At 31.5% G+C, this 13,205-nt stretch overlaps 1 protein-coding gene across 1 annotated transcript in view; it reads left to right on the forward strand.

Moving 5' to 3' along the window:
* Positions 1-12,825, forward strand: part of LOC106467808 (glutamate synthase [NADH], amyloplastic-like) — a gene marked incomplete at its 3' end in the record, with an annotated part of 40,034 nt that extends 27,209 nt beyond the window's left edge. Inside the window, exons 13-22 of the mRNA XM_022396003.1 lie at positions 250-400; positions 608-742; positions 1,536-1,696; positions 2,647-2,739; positions 3,513-3,684; positions 4,715-4,816; positions 6,393-6,578; positions 10,946-11,117; positions 11,856-12,016; positions 12,709-12,825. Of these exons, the coding sequence (XP_022251711.1) occupies positions 250-400; positions 608-742; positions 1,536-1,696; positions 2,647-2,739; positions 3,513-3,684; positions 4,715-4,816; positions 6,393-6,578; positions 10,946-11,117; positions 11,856-12,016; positions 12,709-12,825 (1,450 nt within the window). The remainder of the gene's footprint in view (positions 1-249; positions 401-607; positions 743-1,535; positions 1,697-2,646; positions 2,740-3,512; positions 3,685-4,714; positions 4,817-6,392; positions 6,579-10,945; positions 11,118-11,855; positions 12,017-12,708) is intronic.
* Positions 12,826-13,205: the final 380 nt, after the last annotated feature.

Here is a 13,205-nt window from a genome sequence, read left to right on the forward strand (position 1 = left end):
TTAATAAATGTTTTGTTTTGATATACAAGTTGTTTGGGTTTTTTCATCTAAAAAAAAGCGACATTAATTTCTTGATGACCTAATACCATTGTGTGCATTTAGGTTGTAAGTAAACATATAGCTTTGGGAATTAAATATTTCAGCACAAAATTGTAAATTTGTATTCCAATGCTCATTCTCATTTATCTAAATTAATTTTTATTTATAATTGTTGTTATTAAATAAAATTCTGGTTTACTGGAAATATAGGAAAGAAGCTTTAGGCTCCATGGGGAATGATGCTCCTTTGGCCTGTTTATCACTGTATCAGCCTTTAACATATGATTACTTCAAGCAGCTTTTTGCCCAAGTTACTAACCCACCTATTGACCCCTTCCGGGAACGAATTGTGATGTCTTTGGTAAGCAGTTAAAAACTTGTTATACAAGTACTCATTATTAACTTTTAACCAATTTATTTTGTGGGTTAACATTCAGTATTGATAATAATGTCAAAGTAATATATATACTCTTCTTGCACATTAGAATACATAATTAACAACTTCAATTGCAGATATTATCATGTAACATCTAGATATAAACACTAATTTAATCTTGCTTTATACTAGGCTTGTCCAGTTGGTCCTGAAACAAATATTCTTCAGCCAAGTCCAGCACAGTGTAGAAGGTTATGGTTAGAGCAACCAATTCTTTCTTTAGAAGATGTTGGGGTCATTAAAAACATATCTTTCAAAGGATGGAAGGTATAATCTTAAGGATGTGTATAATTAAATTAGGGTTAATACATTTAACTTGTATTCTACATACTTTTGTTGTTTAACATTGTTAAATGGCTCGGTAAAAATTAAATATTGTGTTTAACTGAAACAAAATAATTTTCTGATCACCAGCACTGAAAACAAACACAGACAAACATTTTTGGTTGTATTTAGTAATAAGTGTAAACTTCAAATGGAAATGCCAAGTTTCTGATTAACCAAATTGTGGAGATTTTGGCAATATTAAATGTATGATAAAGGTAAGCATATGGTAAATTGCATGGTAATACTAGTATTATGGTATATAATGGAATGGAGGAATTATTTGTTAAGGTATGAAATGATCATTGAGAAATAGAATTTATGTTTTTCTTGAACTATTTATGATTACCAAATCACTTTATTTACACAATTTATATTAGACTTTTTTTTATCAACTTAGGTTTAACTTGTCATAAATTCTAATTATTTAAATACTGTTTATTTTAGATGACTCGCTATAATTAAATAGATTTTAACAAAACAATGTTCTGATTACTGGAACTGAAAAACGTTCTTGGTCATATTTATGTAGAAAGGTGGACACAAATGTCAATCTTTTAGGAAATGGAAACACAATACTCAGTTAATTGCTTTAATAACTTTAGCTTGGCTTTGTTGTAACAATCAAAAGTTCTTAAAAAGTAATGTTTACTTATTACTTGTGTATATCACTTTATATTTGCATTTTTTTTTAGTATTATTCTACAAAATGATTTTTTCCTAATTACCTTTTCAGACTAAAGTAATTGACATTGTTTACCCAGTGTCGGATGGGCCGAAAGGGTTAGTTCCTGCTATTGACAGGATATGTGAAGAAGCATGTAATGCTGCTAGGACAGGTTACACTGTTTTAATGCTGTCGGACAGGAAAGCTTCCAAAGAGATGATGCCTGTCAGGTTTGTAGTTGAGTAACAGCTAATTATTTCTGAAATGGCATTTCAACTAACTATTTCCACTTGTGTATTCATTCATGTTTGTTTATCTTTTGTTAACTGTATTAATTTCATTCATCATTATTTTAGGTTCAGATGTTACACCCATTATAAGTGAGAACCCATTTTTAGAATTGCCTAGTGATATAAAAATTAGTAGTTTTAAAGTGTGCATAAAAAATGTATATTTAGATCTATTTCTCACTCAATTTTTACTTTTTACTGTTTGACAAAACAAACTTTGAATTTCTCCAAAACTAAATGCTTATTTTAGGACCTAAAAAATGTGTAAGTGATACTTTTAACAAATAATGAATTAGATTAGGGTGATATATTATTATAGTAGTATTGTTGGTTACTGTATTTTTCAATCTCAAGAAAATTGCAAAAGATTTTTTATATTTAACATGTCAATGAATCATATTATTATGAAGATAATGGTAAAAAAAAATTATTAATAGAAGCTGGATCTAGAAGTGGCAGTTATTCAGCTTTCAATAAAATCCAAAATAGTTTCAAAAATCTTATTGCTCAGTGATCTACTAACCAGGTAGTCATGGTAACGACACTAATTTTTTGTTCTTGAGTCAACTCAAAAGAATAACTGATTAATCTAAAAGTCATCTCTAACTTAGACAGGTCATGATGATGCAATGATTTTTTTCTTTGATGCGATATCTCGATATCACTTATATAAATACTATAATCATAATTTATATTCCACTTTCATTGCTTCACACCTATTTGGAAATTATCACTAAGATCAACTACTGTTAGATTTGATATTTTTGTGTCTCAAACTTGTGAATGTAAAGAATAAGTCAGTGTTGAAAGTAAAGATAATGCTAACAGAAGAGAGTTTAGCTTATACTTCAGTTTAATGACTTAATTTGATTTTAAATTCTCCTTTTCAGTGCTTTAATAGCTGTGGGTGCAGTCCACCATTACTTGATTAATAAAAGGCAGAGGATGAAAGTAGCTCTCATGGTTGAGACAGGAGAAGCAAGGTGAGTGTTGAATATACAATACTGTTTGGTGTAAGAGTTATTATTTTTCATTTAGTGATCTAATATTTAATAATTATTTAGTTTTCAGAACAAGAGTGTCAAAAGTAATTATTTTAAATGCAATAGTTATGACAAGTTTTGTTACATAACTTGGTGAGAGCCATACGTTGTGTAATGTTGTAGTTTGTCGCATTACTTGAACCTTTTGTATTTTCCTCCTTGCCTAAAGCGAGTATTTTAAAATAAGTGGATTGTGTGCTGTCTGTTTATTGTTCTAATTTATTGGCAGCAAGTCACAGACACCTGCTGTAAAGAATCTGGTCCCTATAAAACTAACAGTGAGAATAAGGAAGTCACTGTGTTATATTTTATTTAAAAAATAACCAAAAAACCTTTTTCTATCATTCCTCACATTTTTCAGACATCTAAAGTAAAAGACTTGTTATGAACAAGAGGATAACTGGTATTTGTAATAGAGATCATGAAATAGTTTGAGATAGATCCTGATAAGCTAGTCTGAGTAATGAATATGAACTTGTTTGTATGTTAGATTTCCTCCTAATAACTGCAATAAAACATATGATAACATAGTAAATAGTTCGGCTAAAATCATATTAATTCTGCTTGATAAACAAGAAAAAAAAAATGTTGAGAAAAATGTGTACAAGTTTTATTGGAATTGTATAAATTATATCTCAAATATTTGTTTATGCTTCTGTAGGTTACATTTAATATGCTAGTATCTTTATTAAGGGTAAAAATATCTCATCTAGGGAAGTGCATCAAATGTGTGTATTGGTGGGATATGGAGCTGATGGCATCTGTCCTTATTTGGTGTTTGAAATTGTAAGGGAACTCCGCTCTGAAGGCCTCTTGGAACCTCCTTTGTCAGACCAAGAAATATTTAAAAACTATGTTGATGCTATGGGGAGAGGCCTTGCCAAGGTGTGTAAGCTGTGCTTTCTCAAACAAAATATCATGTACATTGTTTAACTGTTCTCTTATATTATTAGTCTGGCTTATTTATATGATGTTTTACCAATTGAGCTATCATGACTAAGACTGATGCATTATTATGATACCACTACTTTTTTCAGATATGAGAAAGTTAAATGTTAACTGACACTAGTTTCAGGTGCAACTCCAACTTTTCTTGATGACCTAATATAGGTAAAACCCCACTGGCCTAATAAACATTTTATATAATTGCCGTTTTGATTTAACCCCTTCTTCAGGGCTTGATTTCTCGTATTGAAAAAAACATAATTCATTCTAATCGTAGCAATTATGTATGCCCAAGAGTTAATATATATATTTTTTTTGCTTCAGTAATTTTATGTTCATACACTTAAGGGCCAATTCTAAATCTCGTATTTAGTAGAGGCTTGGTGAGGCCTAGTGGTTAGCTTGCTGGGTTGTAACTTGAAGGTTCAAGTCATGATATTCTACTGAACATGCTCTAAGCTTTCAGTTGTATGGGTGTAATAAAATAGTCAATCCCATTACTTGATTCATGGTAGTCAGGTATCCTATATGGGTGCTGCTTACTGTTTTAAGGTTGGAAATGAATACAACTGAACCTTTTAGATGACGTCTCTGACCTGATTGTTTAGCCCACGTGTTTCAGTAGGTGCCATTTGGAGCACTTCCTAATACCATCATGAAGTTATGGGTTGGTTGCATTTTGCTGTTTTCATTAGGATTTGGGTTTCAAATATTGAAATTAATTTTATAATAATTAGGAAGAAATTATTCACTGTTTTATTTCTATATAATATAATAAATCCTTCCCAATGCACTAAGTGTTAATCCTTTTTTTCTAGATATTGGATGAAACCCTGAATTAACAACCTACTGCTTCATCACCAGCTTATTCAAAACAACAAGTATGCAGTCTTTACTGAGTTTTGAATATAATTATACAACTTTTTTTGCTTTTGAGTTGTCTCTTAATTCTGAAAATTCCATGATTTAGGTGATGGCTAAAATGGGAATTTCTACACTGCATAGTTACAAAGGAGCACAGATTTTTGAAGCCGTTGGACTAGATAAAGAGGTTATTGACAAATGCTTTACGGTAAGATGAGCATGTCTGTTGATAAAACTGAATTTTAGGCAGGCTAACAAAATCTCTAAAATATACCTATCACTGTAAATTTAATAGTAATTACTAATTAACAATTATTGATGATAATGTAAATTGTTGTAAGGCTGATGGATGTACAGTAAACACTAAATCTTAATATCTAAATTCGATTAAAAAAATCTCTTGAAAAAATAGGGGTTTTATATGTAGGTAACAAAACTTTTACAAACAAATTTAATTTTGGGCCTGCAACCTGGTATACCTATGCCATATTTTAGTCGTATAATGATGAAAGTTATTTCTCTCTCTCTCTATAGAAGATTGTTCTTCAAGATAGATATTTATGTAATATTTGCTAGTTGATGTCAACTGAGTTATCTGGATCATATTTCCTTTAATACTTTATTGTTGTGTTAAATTTTAATGAACTTTGTGGCTTTTCTATGGTTCGTTGAAGAATAAAGAAAATGGGAGGGAGGCTCTTTCAAAATACCTAAAAACTGTCTTTATGAGCTATACTTAAATATTTAAAAAATGGTGAGTGTTGTTTGCTTAGCTTCCAAATGTAATATGTTGTTTTCATGAAGTAAATTTATTTTACTATGCAACAGAACATTTTTTAACATAGTGACTGGGTGACAGAAATGTTGCCCAGTCAAAAAATTTGTTGCCTAGTAAATGGAATTCTAAACTACTGAGTGACAATGATATTTTGATAAATCGTGACTTTTTATCTACTGTATAATGGGTCTCATACTTTTAAACAGTAAATGGCTACCCTTTGTTGCCTAGTATAAACTTGTAATACACAAGTACTTTTATTATTTAAAAATGAACATGAAGATCAGTGTATAATGTTATTCACCTGAGACTAGGCGTCTAATATTGGCGAGCCGCATATAATATACATACATACAGTTTATAGTTGATTTTCTCACCATATTGAAGCTATAATTATTTAGTATTTCCAGAATATGTTTAAATAATACTATTAATTTTATCTTCCGTATTATTCTGCACACAAACTGTTAATCAAATGTGATAGATTGATTTTCATATTTATTTATTTTTAGTATCATAAATAGCTTGTTTGCTGAAAAATTCAGAAGGATAAATTAGTTGCATCATTATGTATTTCTCAAATTCTACATAAATATAGGTCCACAGTGGTAATAAAGACAACTAAAACACCATGTTTGTTATTCTGTTATTGATATTTTCTCAACAGTCTGAGTGTTCTTTATTACTCTAGCAGATGAAACTGTTGTTTGATTCTTAAAGCATTAACTCCACATTTGACCTTGACGTAACTGACATTATCCAAGACAAGAAAGATGTATATAACGGGTTCTTGTACACGATGGATCTGATATTAACAGATTTGTTCACACACTAAATAAATCAAAATTTATTTATATCTATCATGGTCAGTTTTATATTATTATTCACTGTGGCTGCAGTGAAAGGGTTAACTTACTAACTAAAACTTCTTTGGTAAGATCTTTAACATTGATGTTTCACACCTTTTATGTAACACTTTAAAAAGAATAATTTATTTAACTTTTAGAACACTGCATCTCGTCTTGGTGGTGCTACATTCAAAGTTTTAGCAGAAGATGCCTTTGAACGTTATCGTATTGCCTTCCATGAACGAGACTGTGATAATTTGATCCTGAGAAATCCTGGCTACTACCATTGGCGAAGTGGAGGAGAAAAACATCTAAATGATCCTATCAGCATTGCCCATCTTCAAGTAATTTTAATGTATAAATGTAGAGATAAAATATTTAACAGTTCTTAAAGTAATCATATAGTGGTAATTCTATTAACTCATTAACTGCTGCAGGAACAGCTCAGTTGCCGTTTTCTGACTCGCAGATAAAACTGAGTTGCCATAAATCACAATAAAATGGTAATTATCGTCATTTGTAGAGTTATAGTTATATGTGTGCGACTGATGGATATTTCCGACATTCGTAGAGTTATAGTTATATGTGTGTGACTGATGGATATTTCCGTCATTCGTAGAGTTATAGTTATATGTGTGCGACTGATGGATATTTCCGTCATTCGTAGAGTTATAGTTATATGTGTGCGACTGATGGATATTTCCGTCATTCGTAGAGTTATAGTTATATGTGTGCGACTGATGGATATTTCCGTCATTCGTAGAGTTATAGTTATGTGTGTGCGACTGATGGATATTTCCGTCATTCGTAGCTGAGCCATAGAAATATCCGTCACCTGCAGTTAATGGGTTAAACTGCTACTAAGTGCTCTGTCTTATACTTGCATGATTATATGGATTGTTCCTGATACGTATTGAACTTAATATCCAGTGCTGATGTTATTAGATAAGCAAAGTAAGAAACTGCCTAGGGTAGCAAAGTGGAAGGGGCTGCAAAATAAAAAATAATCTTACTAGTAAATTCATATGTCAAAATCAATGTTTGTTTATAATACCACCTCTTAAGTTTTCCCTAGTTGAGCACATTTTCTGCAAGTAACCAATGGATAAGTGGATGCAGAAAATTCAGTTTCACACCCTATACTGTAGAAATCTTACATTTTTTAAAAAAGTACAGGGAATAAAGATGTGTAGCTGGAAACTATTTAAAATGGGAGATGAACAAGTTAGGTAGGGTGCAAGATTTTCTTATGTTTCAGAATGCATGCAGAATAAGAATGGGAATAAGAAAATTAACTAGTGAAAAAGATTAATGTTTCAAAGTAATTAAAATGAGTAAAAAATTATATGTGCATATTTGATTAGGGTGATCCAAAAAGTCACAAAAAATTGACTCAAATGTGTGATAATCGTTAGTGAAAATGAGTCCATTACAGCTGCAGACATTTTACTTTTCCAAAGACAAGAAGGGGAAGGAATTCAAAAACAGTTTCTATACACGATTCCTTTCGGTGGAGAAGTACGAAGAGAGTAACGTAAGGGAAGGAATTCTATACGCGATTCCTTTCGGTGGAGAAGTACGAAGAGAGTAACGTAAGGGAAGGAATTCTATACACGATTCCTTTCAGTGGAGAAGTACGAAGAGAGTAACTTCAGTATTCAGCTATATGCTATTCGGTTTTATTTAAGTACAAATAACTTTTCGTTACTGTGAAATGGAACAATTGAAGAATTTGTCAGCATTTTCAGTTTGACTTAAAATTAGCAAAACACCCAGAGCTACTTCAAACTATTGATACAGAAAATCAGCATCTTATTAAACAACAGAGGGAGCTGTACTCGAGCCCACACTAAGGTAGTTTGAGGCCCTGGTACGCTTATTTTTTTCAGGATTCTTGAATAGTGTACAAGCAAATTTGAAGTTAATTAGAATTAAAACATATTAAGTTAAGTACAGAATATGAGCTAATTATTCGATGTAAATTAAATATTATGCATCTATCTTTTAAGGATGATGTATTAAAATTAAACAATTACAATAATAATAATTATTATTATTTACTTCTGTAACATGGTCAGTAAGAATGAACTAGGTACATAAGAAAAAAAAAAAACAACAAAAAAAAACAATATTGTTATTGTACAACATTACAGAAGCATGCCAAAACATTACCCTAAAATCGTTTTTTCCTTGCTTTGGCGGAAGCGGGATCTCTAATTACATCTTCATAACCTATTTGTCTAAGCAATGTCCTTTCTAACTTGAGTAAAGAAAGGGCATCTAAGCATTCATTTAACATTAAAGTATGCAATTAAGTTTTTACTCTAGATATTTTAGAAAAAGCTCTCTTTGCACTGTAATTTGTGGCAGGTAGGCACAAGTATATTCTTAATGCCATGTCAACATTAGGAAAAACAGATTCGAGTTTGTTTTTTCTGATTCCTTTGATGCATTGTTGGGTAGATAGTGTTTCACAATAAAAAAAATTTTGCAAACTGTACCATTTCATCGGGAAAAGAGATGTTTAGATCTGGAGACGATATGTCTCCCAATCTTTTAGCTGCAGCAGAAACTTCAGTCTCATTTACATTTTTGAAATTGGATAGAAAAACAAACTTCATTTCTGTCGCTTTATATGCAGCAAGCCGATTTTTTATTTTTTTTATTTCGGAGTTCCAGATAAACTTGTTACACCTTCAGAAGTCTCATCGTTTGCCAGCTTTCTTTTTATATTTCTAGAAATCTCACTCCTAAACCGTTCTACTATACTTGAAAGCTGAACTTGAATTTTGATTCTATCGAATTCTTCATATAGTAAATTTACATATTCCTTCAGCAAACTGATAAGCTTTACAGCAGTGGACAAATCAAAGCTTTTTTCTTGAAGCTTAGCACTTGTAGTATTAAAAATGTTTATACCAAAACACTACCATAAAAGCAATATCTAACATTCTCATTTTATTCATCAGAGCAGTAGTTTCATTTCTTACTGTTTACCTTGCATCAATATCCTTAGATAAATCTTCAAGGGTGGTATAAATTCTGTCATAATTTTCATACAGAAGTTTTGTTGAAACTGATCTGCCTGACCATCTTGCTCCACTGAGGTTCTTAAGAGTAACTAACCTCCTGTCATTGCTTCTTAAGCCATCCCAAATGTTTTGTCAATGGTTGGTTGAAGAAGCACAAAACTTGTACAGAGTTTTATGCACATTCGTAACTTTCCACTACATTCACGCCTACTAGATTTAATGAATGTGCTTGCACAAGGCATGAATCATTATATTGGTTTATGGTCTTGAGATGTGCTTGTAGGCTGTTGTATGTACTAGACATACTTGCTGCATTATCGTATAATTGTCCACATGCATTTTGTTTGTCGATTCCCATCTTATTTAATTTTTCTATGACAACCTCAGCCATTAGTTTTCCTGTATGCCCACTTGAAGAGTCGTAACCAACAAAACGTTCTAACGTATCACCTTCCTCGTCCACGTGTCGCAATATTATAAGTAACTGATCTGAGTGTGAAACATTGGGTGAGGAATCTACAATAATTTTTATCGTGTTTATGAGGTCAGTCAGATTGATCTTGTCTGTGTTGAGTAACAATAGGACAAATAACAGATAAAATATGAAGATTTATTGAAAAAGTAGTGTTAAACTGATGGTTCGGATTGTTAGTAGGGGCCCCTCACTGCTTGGGACCCTGGTGCAAGTGTGCCGTGGTTAATGCGGCCATGGCTGTACTTGATAAAGTGTCCATGAAACTCAAAACATTGCTCTTTGTGGAAGTCATGAAAAGTTTTTGTAACTAGTAAATACAAATTTCCTAAGATTTGTTGAACATTTGGCTATGTTTACTCTTGTCATTAAAGAAGATTTGTTGAACATTTGGCTATGTTTATTCTTGTCATGAAAGAATACCCTTAGAAGAAGTATGATCCAAAAGATTCATAAGTGCACTATCTGTGAAAGGATGTCTAGAATAAGCTGATATGATTGCTATGGTATTACTTCACTGCGTTCAACAATAACACAGACATAAACTTTTCTTATATTCTTTGTGGTTTTTTAATTTTTTTCTTATATACTTTGTGTTTGTAGTTTTTAACTTTTAATATAATAACTGATGGAACACAGCTCATTACTGACATGGGGGCTTACAAAAAACACAGTATGGATGTTCAAATGAAATTATCATATGGTGGAGCAGTTGATGTCAGTGTAACAGAACTGTGTGAAGCATTGTAGGCTCTTTCATGAAGGGTGATTAAGCCGACTCTTAAAATATGCTTTGGAATACGTGCGAAAGAACAGATTAACATAACTGTTTCCCATCATCTTTGCTACACTGGTTATCCTAGTTGATAGGTTAGAAATCAATATAAATTTGCCTATCTGACATGAAAAAGGCTGGGATAGCAACAACTTTGATTGAACGTGAATTCGTATGAAATTGAATTCTCAAGTAGTGTAATATTTTACCTTAATGAAAGCAAATAGTGGGATTTCTGTAAAAGTTTGAACTGGTATTGAGTTGTATTAATTGTTGTAATAGCATCATGCTTTAATAAATAAGCAAATAGTAATTATGATGTTTGTTTTGTTACATAAATGAAAATACAATTAGTGTAGGGGGAGTCAGATTGAAACATGTTTTGAGTGGAAAATGAATATTTTTGACCATAATTTTATTTCATTAATTTAGGATGCTGCAAGGTCTAACAGTCAAGAAGCTTACAAAATGTTTTTAGAGGCAACAATGGAAAGTGTACGAGACTGTACTTTACGAGGTCAGTTAGAACTTGTCTATAGTGAACAACCAGTTGACATTTCTGAAGTAGAGGATGTCAAAGAAATAGTGAAGAGGTTTGCAACAGGTGTGTTTTCACTTAAACTTCCATCTGGTTTTTATTGTTTATTGTTTTGGTGCAATATTTGGATGCTGAATAATTTATAAATCTGTAATAATTTTCAGTACGTTAGACGCAGAAAAAGTTGCAGTTCAGTTTTCATAGAATACTATAATCATCACATTATAGTGTTAGTTTATGATTTATTGTATTTTATACTTTAGAAATTTATTTAATATTTTACTTCATAGTAGAGAACTTAATATAACATATTGAAAATATGAATATAGCTTTGATATACGGAAATATCTGTAAGCCGAGTTCTTGCATGGATTTTAAAATATAACGTTCATAAATGGAAACATTGGCTCATGTAGATACGTAGATCTTGAAAGTCGAGTTGTTCAAAACTTGAAAATAGTGTAGGCCTACGTTGATCTGACTCCTTTTATAAGCTGTAGATAATTTTCCAGACGGTTCTGCTATGATTAGTGTCTGGCGAAAAGCTTCAGCAGATATTTCCTTTGCAACAATTGGTCCAGTTATCAACGCTATTTTCAAGTTTTGAACAACTCTACTTTCAAGATCTACGTATCTACATGTGCCGATGTTTCCGTTTATCATTGTTATATTTTAAGATCTGTGCAAGAACTCGGCTAATGGATGTTTCCGTATATCAAAGCTATCTTCAAGTTTTGTACAACGAAAAACCTTTTCAAATATTGAAAATAATCAAAATATGACTGCTGAAATCTTTTTTTCCAGGAGCAATGAGTTTTGGAAGCATTTCTATTGAAGCTCATAAAACTCTAGCTTTAGCAATGAATAGAGTTTCTGCAAAATCTAACACAGGTGAGGGAGGTGAAGATGCTGATAGATGGCTGAATCAAGACCCTGAATCTAATGCACGTTCTGCTATAAAACAGGTTATTCTCTTTACTGTTTTTAGTTTTTCAACATCGTATGCTCAATTTGAAATCTCCTTGCTATAAAAGATGTTACATATCCATCTAACCTCTTCTACATGTGATTATTTACAGTTTCACGTAGTCAGAGAACCTAATGTTTTTACTTGATTTTTCTACAGTTTGTTTTCTTACAGAATTACATTTCTGTTCATGTTTCTTTAATCTAAATATCTACTTTAGTAAACTTGCAAATTTAAATTCCATTTTGATTGCTAAACTTGCCGTTTTACTGAAAATGAGCATGAATTGGAGATGAGATGCCCATTCTGCTACTGCGTTTTCTACTGACATCCTTTGATAGGAGAAGTACTCTATTGTGCTCATGTATTGTACATAATTAGGGCATTGGCTTTTCTTAGAATATAACGTCTTTCAAAGAAAATCTTAATCATTATAGTTTTACTTGTAAATTGTTTATTTTGTTGTAGTTTTTACTTGTGTATTTTTTTTCTATAATAAAAAGTTGTCAGAATTATCAGTTCTTCTTGATAGCACATTATTGATTTTTCTATGATGTGAAGAAGCTTCTATCATAAAAATAATTAAACAATTATTCTCTTCAATAAATAGTAAATAACCTGCTGTAGTGTTGATCAATGTGTTAGAATGTGGGTTTGATAATTTACCTTTCAACAACAATGTCATTTTAGGTAGCTTCAGGAAGGTTTGGAGTTACCAGTGGTTACTTGGCTAATTCTGATGAAATTCAAATTAAAATGGCTCAAGGAGCCAAACCAGGGGAAGGTGGTGAACTTCCAGGATACAAGGTATATATAGCTGTTGTTTTACTTTAGTGTTAATTGTAATTGTGTGTGTCTATATACAGACAGAAAGATCAGATGTCGGCAGTAAGTTTCAATTGGTTCAAAAACCAATGGTAATTTAACAAGTTCCATTTATGCTTAATAGCTAGTGTTATTTCTCTTTACACAGACTTTCTTGAATTCATTTATATATAAATTAGAGTTAACAGCACAACTAAAAATATTTTAAGATAGTTTATGGTAAAATTGACCTTTTGTTGTTTGTGTGTGTGTGTGTCATTTACACAAATTGTAGGCACTTTTCAATTCAATTTGAATGTTTAATAAATGTGATATAGGATTATACTAATTAGTATTCTATGATGAAATCTTGCATGATAGGA

This window comes from Limulus polyphemus, unplaced genomic scaffold (genome assembly GCF_000517525.1).
Source record: "Limulus polyphemus unplaced genomic scaffold, Limulus_polyphemus-2.1.2 Scaffold2748, whole genome shotgun sequence".
NCBI lineage: Eukaryota > Metazoa > Arthropoda > Merostomata > Xiphosura > Limulidae > Limulus > Limulus polyphemus.